The 15,056-nt window shown below is 44.2% G+C and overlaps 1 protein-coding gene across 3 annotated transcripts in view; it reads left to right on the top strand.

Annotated features, from left to right (window-relative positions):
- Window positions 1–50: 50 nt before the first annotated feature.
- ZNF236 (zinc finger protein 236) overlaps window positions 51–15,056 on the top strand; it is a 179,106-nt gene continuing 164,100 nt past the window's right edge. For all 3 annotated transcript variants that reach the window (XM_084619762.1, XM_084619763.1, XM_084619764.1), the window contains exon 1: window positions 51–129. In XM_084619762.1, coding sequence (XP_084475888.1) covers window positions 69–129 — 61 coding nt within the window. In that variant the 5' untranslated portion in view covers window positions 51–68. The remainder of the gene's footprint in view (window positions 130–15,056) is intronic.

The following is a 15,056-nucleotide window of genomic DNA, read 5'->3' on the forward strand; positions in this document are numbered from 1 at the left end:
ACCGCCGTTGCTGTGTGTGGGGGGTGAGTGCGCGCGCGCGCACGCGCGTGTGGGGGGAGGGGGCAGCCATGCCGAGGGGGCGGCCTTGCAAACCCAGCAGGGAAGACAACAAGACCGGCGCCGAGTCAGGTAACCAGCGCGGCCGGACAGGCTCGATGTGCGCCGTGGGGTTCGAGACTGGGGCCCTAGGGGTAGCGAAAAGCCTCCGCCGGGTCCCGCATATAGTCCCCGGATATGGGGGGGGAGGGAGGGAGGCCGGGTCTATTGTGTGGGGGGAGGGGGAGCTAGGCCCTGCGGAATGATACTGAGCGGGCAGATCCCGGGCCGGCGGCCCTGCGCTGTTCCTGCTTCGTTCAGTTCCAGCGGCGCCGCCGCCGCGGCATCGAGCCGGAGCCAGCGCGCCTGGGAGCGGGCGCTTCCCGGGGCTCGTTTATATTCGCTCGCATGGGGGGTGGGGGAGCTTCTGAACGGCTTTTAAACGGCGTTGGGGGAGGGGGGTGTGCCGGCGTGAGAAAGCGAGACGAGGCGTGTAGTAGCCTCCCCGGCGGGTGCGCGTTTCGATGGTGCCCGGGCCCTGCAGCACCGGCTGGGCGGAGAGCGGAACAGGAGCCTGACTGGAGACAGTTTGGCGATGAGGGGTCGCCTGTTGCTCTCTTCCCGCCCCCCACCCCTCAAACTGAACAAATACAGGCTTGAAATATACGACCTAGCTGTCGACAGAGGCAGCCGTGCAATGCAGGCTGAGAACTCGGGGCTCTCCTTGCAAGAAATAACTTTTAAGAGAGTTTTAAAACAGTCACTCCATGTGTGTTGCGCATAAGGAAACGATCAACATAAAAGCCACACGGTTCTGCCTTTTCCTCTGGCCCTTTATGATTATTTATCACTGAACAGATTTTTTTTTTCAGGTAGTTGTCTTTGTGTATTTGATAGCACTTTTTATAGTCAATTTTCCCTTTATATCTGGGTCTTTCTCACAGAAACCAGAGAGGGAAAGCATGATCATAACAGCCCAAAAAACTAGCACAGATGCTCAGGTAGGTCTGTGCCTCTGATTACCTTCAACTCGCTTTCAAAGTGATGGATTAGATTGCAGGAACCTGTAAGTAACAGCATAGAAGAGTCCCTCCCATAGAGTAGGGACTTAATTCGTCCTTTGATGTACAGACATTCAACAGCACTCTTTCTCTTATGCAGCAACTGATTTTTTTTTTAATTTTCTCTCAGGAGGTGAGCTAAATGTTTATTATTTTGTGGGATAGATACTCCTTAATCTTGAATTAAATTTTTAAACTCCCTTAAAAGTTCTTAACCCTACAATGAAAGATTTTGTTTTGTTAGATATTTAAAAATTTCACTCAATTTTTGAAAATACTATTTAATATTGATTTTTTTTTTAAAAGGGAAGTGAGAAAATTCTGCAGTAGTGTCTTAGGTCTTGATCCTGCAAAGACTTAAACTGTACGTGTAAGGACTCTCCTGCGTCAGGGCCTTCCACAATACTTGAATCTCACCCTGCCCCTCCTAAATTAAACTCTTATCTTAGTTGAAATATTACATTTTTGTATTGTTCATTATGCAGGCTTAAAAATAAAATAAATTGCAATATTTGGTAATGGAGGGTAAGCATGTATCATATGTTCTTTCCACCCATAGTCCACAGATCCATATTATGATGTTGAAAGTTGAGTAGAAAATATTTCTATAGCAGCTGAATGATTACCTAACTAATATGAGAATTGGTGGTGATTTAGGTTTTTTTGGGCATGGAAATGCTCTAAGAAGTGTCATTCATATAGCATGCCCTTTATATTTCTTCTGGAGTTAGTTAATTGGAATAATTTATCAGAACTATGGATCTGGTCCTGCAAATGCTTACACATGTAACTTTGCATGAGTAATCACACTTAGCTAAATGGAACTATTTGTATGGAAAAATTAAATGCATGTTTGCAGATTTGGGTCCCAAGTTCCGTTTCTGCAAGGCGGAATCTATGAGGTGCTCCTTGCAGGATTGGGACTTTATGCTTGCAGGGAAAAACAGTGATGATGTGCTGTGAAACAGGAGATATGTATTAACGAAGAATGTTATGCTCCGTATAGAAAAATCAGACAATGCAAATGTGCTCCAACAAGTTTCAGCCTCAAAGCATGTTTACGACTTTTTTTTTTAAAGCGATTCTTTCTGCTGTTTTAAACTAAGTAATGCAAAAATAAAAAATGATACTCAAACAGTTTTGATTTTACTACAGATCAGCAGTCAGTTTTGTAACAATTGCTTTTGGTGTTTTGAAAACAAAGCAATTATCTTTCAGTGCATGTACTTTATACACTTAAAATGTATACACAAGGCTTTTGAATAATGGTAACATAAATGGGTAAAAATGTTTGTCAAGCTTATAATGCAAGCTGACCAAAACAAAGACATTCAAACTGTATGAAAATTCTGACCTTCAGCCTTGTTATGATAAAAGTATATCCAATAACATTTAAATCATAAAAGCGGCAAAGAGTCCTGTCCTACAGGACTCTTAGTCTGGATCTGTAAAAGCAGCAAACACGGCTACCCCTCTGATATTTAAATCATACTTTGAACTCAGACCCGTACATTATTTAGGTATAATGTGATGTGCTGAGGACAACTAACTACCAGTTGTTGTATAGGTTATTTTTAAAAAAAGTAATACCAATATTTCTCAAGAACAAGGTGTAGCTAAGTTTCAAAGTGTAAATTAAGCCATGTAATTCAACGGATGCTGGTTATTAGCCGACTTGATAATTTTTGGTTATTAGCAATTTTTTGTCAAGAACACATCCCATAGACTTTAATGTTAATTGGATTCGTATATTAGCAACTGTCATGCTGCTTATTGACAACTTTTTTGATAACCTAGCGCAAGGATCGGCAACCTTTGGCACGTGGTCTGGCAGGGTAAGCCTCCTGGCGGGCCTGGCCGGTTTGTTTACCTGCTGTGTCTGCAGGTTCGGCTAATCGCGGCTCCCACTGGCCGTGGTTCATTGCTTCCCGCAGCCCCATTGGCTTGGAGCGGCGGCCAGCACATCCCTTGGCCTGCACTGCTGACCTAGCGTCCCCACTTCCTGCAGAAAACCTTGGCTACAGGTTTGTAGGGCTGTAGGCAGGGAAGGAAGCACTGGGCTGTGCCAAACCCGAGCCCCTAGTGTCAGGGTAGGGTGCAACTCGGAGAGTGCAGGGAGAGGTACTGTGCAACTCTGCAGGTGCTCAGTTCTGTCTTCTCTGCTGCTGTCCTGACCGCAGCCTCCCTTACCAGCCTTCAGCACCGAGACTTCAGAAGGAGTTCCCGGTTACCTTCTGTGTGGGTGGCAGGTCCCTGGCTGTGGGGCTTTCCGCCTTGGCTGTTGTTTCAGGCATGGGCCTTTTGTTTGTTGGCAGCTTTAAGATAATAGCAACTTTTTGCTTGGAACCAAGAAGTTGCTAATAAGTGGCATCTGCTGTATAATTTTGAATGAAGTATGGATAATTGGCAGATTTATGCAGAGAAAAGGCAATTAATTAGAGCTTGTTAGAAAAATTGTGACAATATTCTTTCAGTGGAATTTCTTGGTTAGTTGAAACTGATTTGATTTTGATGGGACTCGGACAAAAACCAGGTTTGATTTCAGTGAAGCTTTGAAAGAACCCAAGGAATTCTGCAGCCATCTCGCCTGCATGGCTCCTAAGAAGCCTGAGCTTTTGGAGTCTGCAGCTCTAGGGCAACCTGCCAGCAGATACTCCAGGGACCTCGGGGCTTCTAGGGTATGTCTGACACCTGTGGCTGGTCCAGGCCTGAGCCCAAACGTCTACATTGTAATTAAACAAGCCCTTATCCCGAGTCAGCTGGCATGGGCAAGCCACGGATTTTTAATTGCTGTATAGTTATACCCCTGGAGTCCAAGGCTCCAGGGGATCAGGGAGCTATGGGAGTCCCAGCTCTTCATCTCCTTAGAGGCCTATAAGGTGGTCAGAACTGAGAGCCTGGAAGCCTGCTCTGAGCTAGCACCCGTAAGGCTTACAGGCTCCCAGTTTCTTGTTAGCCTCAAGCTGAAGGGGTTTGTGGGGGCACCAGTTTCCAAGCTCTTGAACTTTCAGTTTCTACTGTGTCTTTCAGCCTACCAGGTAGAATTTTGTTTAGAAAATATCAAAACAAAATCTTCTGACTTTATTGTTATTTTTTTTTAAAAAAAAGGGGGGGGGCTTTTGTTTCATAGAGGTTTGTAAAAAAATTTTTATTTCCAAATTGGAATTTTTTTTTTTAATCTCAATGCTCTGCAGAACAGAATTGCTGTTCTCGGCCCAGCTCTGCAAGTAACTAATCCATATGTTGATGATGAGGCTGATTTGTACAGAAGAAACTATACAGTGTATGTTATGATACGGAACAACTATGCTTTTGATGTGCCTCCTTCATTGATCATTAATAAACATCATGAACAGCAGATGGCTTTAGTTTTCCTGAAATTGGGACTGTGTGTTCGTTACAGGCTAAGGGTATGATTTCCCCTGATTGAGTACACATCCTCGCGCAAGTTCTCATCAGTTGTAGGGATAGGTTGGGCTTTTCCCTGACCTACTTCCCTGTTAGGCTGTGCCATCTTTGGGGAGAGCAAGGTAGGGGCTTGACTTGCTCTAATCCAAGAGTAGGACCTGGGAAAAGATGCCTGCTTTTAGATCTGTATAGTGGGGCTGGGATCTCAAGGGTCCCACAGAACCTGCTGCCATAATAGCAGGAGCAGGTAAAATGTACTTTGTTTTGGGTGGGATCAGGTGGGCAAAACCAAAGCACATTGTGGTGATTTGCAGGAAAATACTAAGTCTTTCTCATAAACAGAATTTCAGTAATGTAAAGCACATTTTTCTTTTTTTTTAATAAAGGTTTTAATACTTAAATTTAAGCGAGGAATAGAAAGAGATTTGATGCCTATTATAATAGGAGCTAAAGGATTTTTTACATAATATGAGTAAGATTTGTTTTATTCTTTTAATGATAAAAATTGCATTTGAATTCTGTTTATAATATTAACCAACTTTTTTTTTTTTAGTAGCATGGGGGAATCTGTCTCTTGTGGGATTTGCCAGATCCAAGGTTTTTGTGCGTGGGAGTGGGATAACAATGCAAGAAACAATATGGGAGTGGGTATTGCGGGATGGGAGCAGGATTAAAACAATAGTTCCATGCAGAGCTCTGCCTGCATACTCCCACTGTGACAGGTAGGAAGGGGAAAATAAGGAGCAGCTGAGGGCCAACAATGAGTTACATACCCTTGACTCTTTGTCGTAGTTCATATGTCAGAATGAAGAGTGCAGCATAGTTGGCTGCTTCTGATGTACTCTGTAAATTGTTTTAACTCACCTTGAACAAAGTGTGTCATTTTACATTTTAATATGTCATTTACAGTAAAACCTCATTTTACAAGGATCTCTTGGGTTGGAGGAGGTGGAAATCAGAAAAAAGTGTAATAGCTTTCACTGATATGTACTGGATTATATACAGACATTCTGAATTAAAAAATTTCTTAAATTAAGGCATCTGTCATTTTATAGAGCTTTTATTTGAAAGAAACAATTTTGTGGTATAATGAATTCAGGAGTAAATTGCTCTTAAATTGAATAAGTATCACATTTACTAGTCAGAGTTAGATACAAAATAGAAGGAAAGAGGTCTCAGCTATGATGTTCTCTGCAAAATCTTCAGAGGCTGTTGGGAGCTCTTCCAGGTGGCTGTCCCTGGACCTTGTGTAGGAGTTCCATAAACCTCTGGCTGGTAGTTATGTGGTAAACTTGAAGCTTCATCCCCTGTTCTTTGTTTTTGTTTTTTTCTGGAAGAAAAGTGTTTACATCATTTTGTAACCCATGGAGACTACTCACCTACAGGCGTGGCAGGATATGAAATAAATTAATAGTTGTCAGTAAATGTTAATTTCATTTGACACAGAAATAAAATCCATCAATATCAGTCAGGGAGTGCATCTTCCACTGCACCTAGCACCTACAGAGATCGGCTATCCTGGGCCTTTGGCTGCATGAGGAAGCCCCTGCGACACCGTTGTCACTGGCCTTCTGGCTGCATAGGGAGCTCTCTGCAGCCATGCCATTGCAGCCTTCCTGACACGTTTACTGGCTGGGAGTGCAGGGGCCATCCCTGTTCAGCAGCAGTGTGGCTTCCCCCGTGGCTTGGGGCTCATAGTCCTTGTTGTGGTCTCAGCCAGGGGAGGGTCTCAGCTCCACTGAGCAAGCACAGCCTTCCCGGCACATAGCACCTGCAGGGATCACCTAACCCTGGCCCCACAATGAGCTCCTTGCACTCCACTGTCATTAGCCCGCAGTGACACAGGCAGTCCCCTGCAGCCTTGCTGTGAAACTGAAAATTGAAATTGCTAAAATATCAGTTAAAGATAAAAATGGATGTTTGTCAACATTCTCAAAGAAAAAAATAATGAATTCTGCCTACACTGTTCATATGGAGTAGGGGGTGCATGTCCATACTTTACCATTGCCTTGAGACTCCTGTTTGGTTCACGCGTAGGGAGGAGAAAATGCTGTCTCTACTGCTTTACTCTGATCTCCAGCCTCATTTTTTGTTTTTTCTTCTGGGGTTTTCCTCCTCTATAAATAGGTTCCCCCTCCTTTCTGCAAATTCTTAGCTTTCCATAAACAACTGCAGCATGATTCATTGTTGCCTGCAATCTCTGAATAGCAGAAGAGAAACGGACAAGAGTCTTGTTTGTTTCGCTTTGCTGCTAAGTATATGCTATAATCAAAAGAAGAGGTATTGAAGCTGTCTGCATATTGGGAAAGCATTTTTTTTATCAGTTTACTTTGAATATACATTTAAAAGATTATATTTACAGAGATTTAGGCTAAAACATTTTTTTTTAAATAGAAGCTTAAAATCTATAAAAATTGATTGGTTGGGGGGTGGTCCCAGTAAAAACTAGACAAAACTGGTGATATTTTTTCGAGTTCAGGCAGCAATTTCTTTGTTTCAAAAGAAACTGAATTCTGATTCTGATCCTATGAGGTGGTAAGGGTCCCCAACTCTCACGATTACATCTTAATTATACAGTAGTTATTGAAAAGAGCAGTTACTTACCTTATAGTATCTGTTCTCCAAAATGTAGAGCCCAGTGATGTTACCAGCTACTGTGCTGAGGTGCCACATTTTCACTGAGTGTCCATTAGGGGGTCAAGATTGTGCGCCGCACCCCCTTGAGCTTCCCCTCCCTAGGACTTCAAGAGCAGAGCAACCCTAACTGACACTCAGTTCCTTCACTACCCACAATCCAAGATATATAAGACTCCAAGCTGTAGGGAAGGAGGGAGAGTTGTAGGATCCATGGTGTTCAGACATCTCAAAGAGCCATAGTTACTATAAAGTAAGTAACCACTCTTTCTTCTTTGAATACTGCACATGTGGATCCCACTCATAATTACCTTAAATAGAGTTGGGATCCAGGACTTATTCCAAAACAGACATTTGATCTAGAAACATTCACTAACTAGTAATGTTTTGTAAACATATGAGCTGAAGACATTATTAAGGGCACAAGAGCAAACTATCCCACTGTGTAGGAAAGATAGGAAGTATTGCAACAGACCACCCTTGCTTAAGCGGGAGATCTTCAATGATCTGAAACTCAAAAAAGAATCCTACACAAAGTAGAATCTAGGTCAGATTACAAAGGATGAATATAAACAAATAACACAAGTATGCAGGCTCAAAATTAGAAAGGCCAAGGCACAAAACAAGATTAAATTAGCTGGAGACTTAAAGGGTAACAAGAAAACATTCTGCAAATACATGGGAAGCAAGGACAGGGTAGGTCTGTTACTCAAGGAGAGGGGGAAAACAATAACAGAAAATGTGGAAATGGCAGAAGTGCTAAATGACTTTTTTTTGTTTGTTTTCACCAAAAAGTTTAGTAGCAATTGGACATCTACCTTAATGAATGCAAGTGAAAATGAGGTAGGCTCAGAGGCTAAAATAGGGAAAGAACAAGTTAAGAATTACTTAGACAAGTTAGAATAGCAGCTGACTGAGGAGATATCTAAGCCATTAACAATTATCTTTGAAAAGTTGTGGAAGATGGGTGAGATTCCAAAGGACTAGAGGAGACCTAAGGGTTTTGATGGTGCGATATTGGTATGGGCGCAGAGGTCAGAAGACCTTTTATGATCCTTGATGTAAACTCATAGGGCTGGTCACCAGAAGCTCCTGGAGATTAGATTCCAAGTCTTGAATTGGCCAAAATGGCCCTGAAGCAGTGAATCGTGGTATCGTGTCAATACCTGAAGCCTGGGTTGTCCCTCTGGATCATAAATAAGAACCCTTGTGATAAGAGGCCATTCTGGCATTGGAACTTGGAGATGGTTCGGATACCCACATTGTTTGGGATCTGGTGGATCTGAGCTGCAATTGGGTTGTTGGGGAGCTTGGAGCAAATGTAGGGCAACAGATTGTTGTCAGTTGTCCTGTTGATGACATTTGACATCTTGAGCGTGGTGGCAGAAGGCTCTTTGCCAAGTTCGACATATTTATCTGTTTCCCATTTCTTGTCTCCAGGCAACAGGTTACAAGAAAGTTGAAGTGAGGAAAGAAGAGGGACCAGTGGATCTAGCATTGGTTAAGGCATATAGTAATCCATTAGGTATTCCAGGTTCTTCTGGTCCCTCGGGACTTGGATCAAGAATTGGACTTCTTATAGGAGATAGCACCACTCCTTGAAAGCTGCCTTGATCACATGTAGCTCCTAGTCCCAGATATTGTATATTTTCCTGCTGGGGTTAGTTTTTGAGAATAAAAAGGATGCGGGGGGGTATCGCATGTTAAGATAACACTGCACATGTGGCAAATCAACCTTTAGTGGGATTGGGTGAATTAGGATGGGGGCTGAGGTAAATGCTTTGTTCAGTCATTCAAAGGGCGACTGAGCCTCTGTGGATCAAGCAAACCAGACTCCCTTTTACAGGAGTACTGTTATGGTTGCAACCAGGCCAGAGAAACCTTTAATAAATCACCTGTAGAAATTTGCCAATCTTAGGAATCGCTGTACTCTGCATAGATACATGGGTGTGGCCTAGACCTTGGTGCATGGTGAGTCCCTTGAGCGAATCAATAAATCGCAAGAATTTCAGTGTGTCCTTATCAAACTTCCATTTCTCGAGCATCATGTAGAGTTAGTTTTGGTGGAGTCTCTCCAAAACAGTGCATACACAATGATTATGGCGGTCCTGACTTTTGGAGAAAATGAGGATGTCCAGGTAAATGATGACAAATTGGTCCAGCATATCCCTAAATATGTCATTTGTGAATTGCTGGAAGGTCACTGGAGCATTATACAACCCAAATGGCATGACCAAATACTTGAAGTGGTCTTCCATTTTTCTACTTCCTGGATCTTCACCAGGTTGTAAGCTCCACGGAGGTCTAGTTTTGTGAAGATCTGGGCAGAGTGGAGTTTTTGAAACAGCTCAGTAGCAAGTGTTGTGACCAGATGTCTAGAATGGACCACACTGAGAATGCCACACTCAAGGCAGACTGCAAGAAACAGGGCAGACAACCCCCAATACTAGTGCTTTAATCTATAATTAGATTCACTAAACCAGTAGCAAAAGAGCTTATGTAGCATAATATTCGTTAACAAGAAGCTAAACACAGTCCCTGTTAGGCATTCCAGCCATTGGTTCCCATCCAGACAGTGAAAGGTTACTGAAAACCCAATTCCCCAGACATTAGTTTTTACTAATCCTAAAGGATCAGACACTTACCCCCATGTCAATATATATTTCGTCTCACCCAAATATCACATTGTCACCCAATCCTTAGTAAACTAAGAATTTATTAATAAAAGAAAAAGTGGTTAAAAGATCATAATTGCAAAGTCCTTAGGTCAGGTTTGTAGCAGTGTTGGAATAGTTTGGTGGCTTTCAAAAGTCTGGTAACTTCCAAAAGATTGGAAGGTTCTTAGTCCATTGTTCAAAATACTCCATTTAGTTATAAATCCACAGTCCAGAGAATTGGAGCAGGAATGAGGGAAAATGGAGATGTCTCAGGTGTCTTTTATATGCTCTACAATGGAAATTTACTGTCCCAAACAAAGCCCACAGCCCCTGTGTATGGAAAGTAACTGATGAACTCCAAGGTCACTTGTCCACATCTCATGCCCTTACATGTTTTGCTTGCAGTCTTAGGCATACTTAGGAAGAGTTGTCTGGAAAATTGATTCTTCTTAATATTCTATCAAGCTTGAATTGCCCCTGGGGGAATTCTGCACCACTATTCACGCACAGAACTCATGTCCAGCACAGAATTTTTTTCTGCGCAGAAAATACGTTTTGCCCAAGAAGTGCTACAGTTCTGTCTTTCGCCCACCAGAGGCCACTGTGGCACCAGAACAGCCAACAGCAGCTGACCGGCAATAACAGTCAGCAGCTGGCTGCGTGCATCCCAACATCCTGCCCGCAGAGCCAGGTTAGGAGGTACGGGCTATGTGCGGGGCGAAGGGGGGGCAGACAGAGTGGGGAACATGGAGCTGCTGGGGTTTCACAGATTGGGGTTCAGAAGGGCTAGTGGGGAGGACAGACTGAGGTGGAGGCTCAGGAGCCAGTGCGGTGGCAGCATTGAGCCAGGGGCTGAATGGAGAGGGTGGGATGGGTTGCAGGGCCACATACTGGGAGGGGTGGTGCAGGGACACACCTGACGGAATGGAAGAGGCTAGGAGTTAGTCAGGGTCTGCATGGAGGAGTTTCCCTAACAATCTCTCCCAACCCCCCCATTTCATACTCCTCCCACCCCAAGCCTTTGCTCTACTTCTGAGGGGTGTGGGAAATATGTTTCTGTATTGTGGTTTGTTAATTACTCAAAGTTCTGTGTTCATTTGCCTAGTAAGGAATCTATTTGTCAAAAAAACATTTCCTGAATCTTTTCTTTTTCTTTTTTTGGGGCGGGGGGGGGGAGAATCTGTATTTTTATAGACATACTTGCTGACTGCTATTTTGAAATAAATGACCAAATAATTGAAACTGGCATGATTATATTGTGTTATTTTTGACAAAATACACAGAATTTTGCAGAATTTTAAAATATTATGTGCAGAATTTTTAATTTTTTGGCACGGAATTCCACCGGGAGTGTTGAATAGGCTATTCACAATGAGCTTGCACGACTGGATATAAACTACCTTGTGCATATCACCCCAAGAACAGATACAAATTTATAGTCAATATTCATAACTTCAGATACAGCGATGATACATGGATTTAAACCGGATAATCACACTTGACATATTACAACTTTTCCAATGACACCTTACTTGATATACTTTGTACAAGACTTGTTTCAGTTGTATAACAGTGGTAATATCAATGATATTAATCAGGGGTTCTCAAACTGGGGGTTGTGGTCCCTTGGGGTCACAAGGTCATTACATGGGGGGTCGTGAGCTGTCAGCCTCCACCCCCAAACCCTGCTTTGTCTCCAGCATTTGTAATAGTATTAAATACAAAAAAAGTGTTTTTAATTTATAAGGGGGGGGTCGCACTCATAGGTTTGCTGTGTGAAAGGGGTCATCAATAAAAAAGTTTGAGAAACACTGATGTAAATGGTCATCTTCAATTATATAGCATCACAGTGGTAATGGGTACTGGTTTTGGATCGTAGCTTGATAGTCCACACCAGGCCAAAGGGAGCCATCTGTATTCGCCACAAAGATCAGTGGGACCTCTGCTGGGGACGTGGAGGCGCAAATGAACTCTTTCTTCAGGTTTTCCTCAAGATAGTTCCAGAGTGCCTGTAGTTTGGGTTCAGAGAAGGAGTACAGTAGGATGTCAGAGTTACGAACTGACCAGTCAACCACGCACCTCATTTGGAAACACGCAATCAGGTAGCAGCAGAGACACCCCCCCCCCCCCCCCCGAAAAGATTTGACAAGGGTAAGGACACTGTTTCTGTGCTTGTTTCATTTAAATAAAGATTGTTAAAAGCGGCGTTTTTCTTCTGCATAGTAATGTTTCAAAGCTGAATTAAGTCAATGTTCAGTTGTAAACTTTTGAAAGAACAACCATAACATTTTGTTCAGAGTTATGAACATATCAGAGTTCTGAACAGCCTGCGTTCCTGAGGTGTTCGTAACTCTGAGGTTCTATTGTAAATGCACCTGAAGGGAACCTCTGCTCCTGGCTGAGGTCAATAAGACAGTCACAGCTGCCATAAGGTGGTAGAATGTTGGCTTTTGTTTTGTTGAACATGTCAGCATAGTGTTGATGTTTAACAGGAATTCCTGGAGCCATTGGAGAGGTTGGGGGGGTTTCTAGGATCCTCTGAATACTGTCTTCACACCTCTGAATTATTTTGAGGACTGAAAAGGGTAGACTGAGTAGACTGAAAAGGGTTGCTGGTCCTGGGGTGTCTGTCAGGTAAACGGGATTGTTGGCAAGATGGGGAGTCAAAGTGTACTGTGCCTGACTGCCAGCAGTTGCCCAGGGGATGCTAAGGACAACTGATGAAAGCAGTCCATGAATTAACCCAAAATGAAGGACTTCAGTGTGACCTCTAAGGATGCTATGTGGTGGGTGACCAGTCCCAATTGAAAGAGTGACCTGTCTATGGAATTTACTAATCTGGGGGAGTCCTTGTGCTGGGTTGGGGTATTGTGTGTTTGGGGAAATTCCAGATCTATGAAATTGGTTGAGGCATCCAAGTCCACCAGGGCCTCTAAGTTGGTGTTGGGCATCACAGGGTGCTGGAGCCAGAGAGGGAGATGTGTTGGGTGCTGATTGGGCATCACCAGGGAGCCGATGGGCAAGTGTTGGTGTGGGTCAGTGGGAGAGGGGGAAGTGTCAGCCCAGCTTGGACCCCTAGCAGGGCTGGAGCTTTGCATTTCCTGATCTGGGCATAGATTGGGCATTGGTAGGGCGGTCTGATGCAGAATCATGATTCCCTATGGTGTAGGCATAGCCATGATGCCTGGCATCTGTTCTTTTCCTCACCAGAGAGATGGGGCCAGACTGTATCAACTTGCGTGGGCTTGGGTAATGGATGATGAGGGCTCTGGAGCTAGCAGGACTGGCTGGAGCTGAGAGGACCACCTTTTTTCCGGGTGATGTTTGGTCAGGCAGTCATCAGTCCTGATGCATAAGTTGAGTCAGGCATCGAGGCCAGACAAGGATTCCACCTGTGCTAGTTCATCTTTAATTTCACCATTTAAGTTGAGCAGGAATTGATAGTGCTGAGTGTCTACTACCAAGTGTCAGAATTTAGCAACTGGCTGGTGTCCCTGTGGCAACACCCAAAGTGTGGGTTTGGCTGTGCTCTCGCAGCATCAAAGATCACCACCATAACTTGAATGAAGACCTCACATTATCCCAAAAGCGGGCTTGATTTTTCCAGGAGCAGAGACTCCCAAACCAGGGCCTCCCCATTAAGCTGGTTGACGGTCCCACTTGGGGTTGGTTAGTGGGGTACGACTGGACATAGCAGAAATAGGAGACGATGCGGACTTAGGAACCCACAGATTTTGTCATGCTTGCCATTGAACTTGTCAGGTAGGGGAAGCTTGGGCTCATGGGGCATGGGAGTTGGCACTAAAGGTGGCACAACCTGAGCTTGCAGGAGGACTGCATTCTATGCCTGTAGGGCAGTAACCTGGGCCTACAAGATCTGTAAGTGTCCTGCTATCTGTGTCAGAAAGATATTGGCGCTGAGGGTCAGAACTGTGTTACCTGGAGTGAGACAAAGCTTGGGTGCAAGACCGGAGCAAGGCTGGGAACAAGTACACACAGGAGCTATAGCAGCCATGGACAAATGCTTTGAGAAGCTACTGCTGGTCTTGAGAGCCAGCCTGCTGGCTCATCTAACCAATCAGACAGTGTAGCCAACCAGGCTGCCTATTATAAACCAGCTGTCAAAGTGTTCGGCTACCCAGAGCCTGGCTGTGCTGTGGGCCCTGGTTCCTAACACAAAGTGTGAAATAATTTTAGCTGAAGATAAATGAGGAGTTGGAAAGAAAGTTGACAAGTTAATAAATTGATACAAAGTTGAACAATACTTTTGGAATAAAGAACGGGTGAGGTCTCATAGTTACTCTCCATATGAAAAACCATGTAGGGAGGGTAATCATTAATGCTCCTATATGCTGAAGTAATTGCCACAAAGTGTGCCACCTTCATCGATAAAAGGTGAATTGGACAGCTTGATAAATGTTCAGAATGGGGTTCCATTACAGAAGAAAGCACAGATTTAAATCTTTTTGTGGGAGCAATCTTTCTTACAGGAGGAAAGACTCAAACCAGGTTCCTTAGAACAGTGGTTCTCAAAGCTGATCCGCCGCTTATTCAGGGAAAGTCCCTGGCAGGCCGGACCAGTTTGTTTACCTGCTGCGTTTGCAGGTTTGGCCAATCACGGCTCCCACTGGCTGTGGTTCGCCGCTCCAGGCCAATGGGGGCTGCGGGAAGGGCGGCCAGCATGTCCCTTGGCCCGCGCTGCTTCGTGCAGCCCGCATTGGCCTGGAGCGGCGCGGGCCATTGTTGCACTCTATTTGGTACTATTAAGACCTCAGCTGGAGTACTGTGTCCAGTTCTGGGTGCCACACTTTAGGAAAGATGTGGACAAATTGGAGAGAGTTGAGAGGAAAGCTATAAAAATGATAAAGGTTTCAAAAACCTGATCTGTGAGGAAAGGTTAAAAAATAAAACCTGGGCATGTTTAGTCTTGAGAAAAGAAGATTGAGAGGAGACTGGATAACAGCCTTCAAATACATTAGGCGCTGTTAGAAAGTTTTCCCAATAGTCTCCTCTTTACAACTATAAGCATAGCTGAGCACTGGAGTAGGTTCTTCTTTGAGTCATTGCTCATGTGTATTCCACAATAGGTGTGCGTGCTCTCCACGTGCACCGGTACCGGAAGTTTTTCCCCTAGCAGTGCCCGTAAGGGGGGGGCGACCCCTGGAGTGGCGCCTGCCTGGCACGGTGTAAGGGGAGCTGTGCGCTCCCCCAACCCTCCTTCTTGCTACCAGTGAAGATGCGTCGGAATTACTCTGCTCCA

This window comes from Lepidochelys olivacea (assembly GCF_965140295.1).
Source record: "Lepidochelys olivacea isolate rLepOli2 genome assembly, chromosome: 2".
NCBI lineage: Eukaryota > Metazoa > Chordata > Testudines > Cheloniidae > Lepidochelys > Lepidochelys olivacea.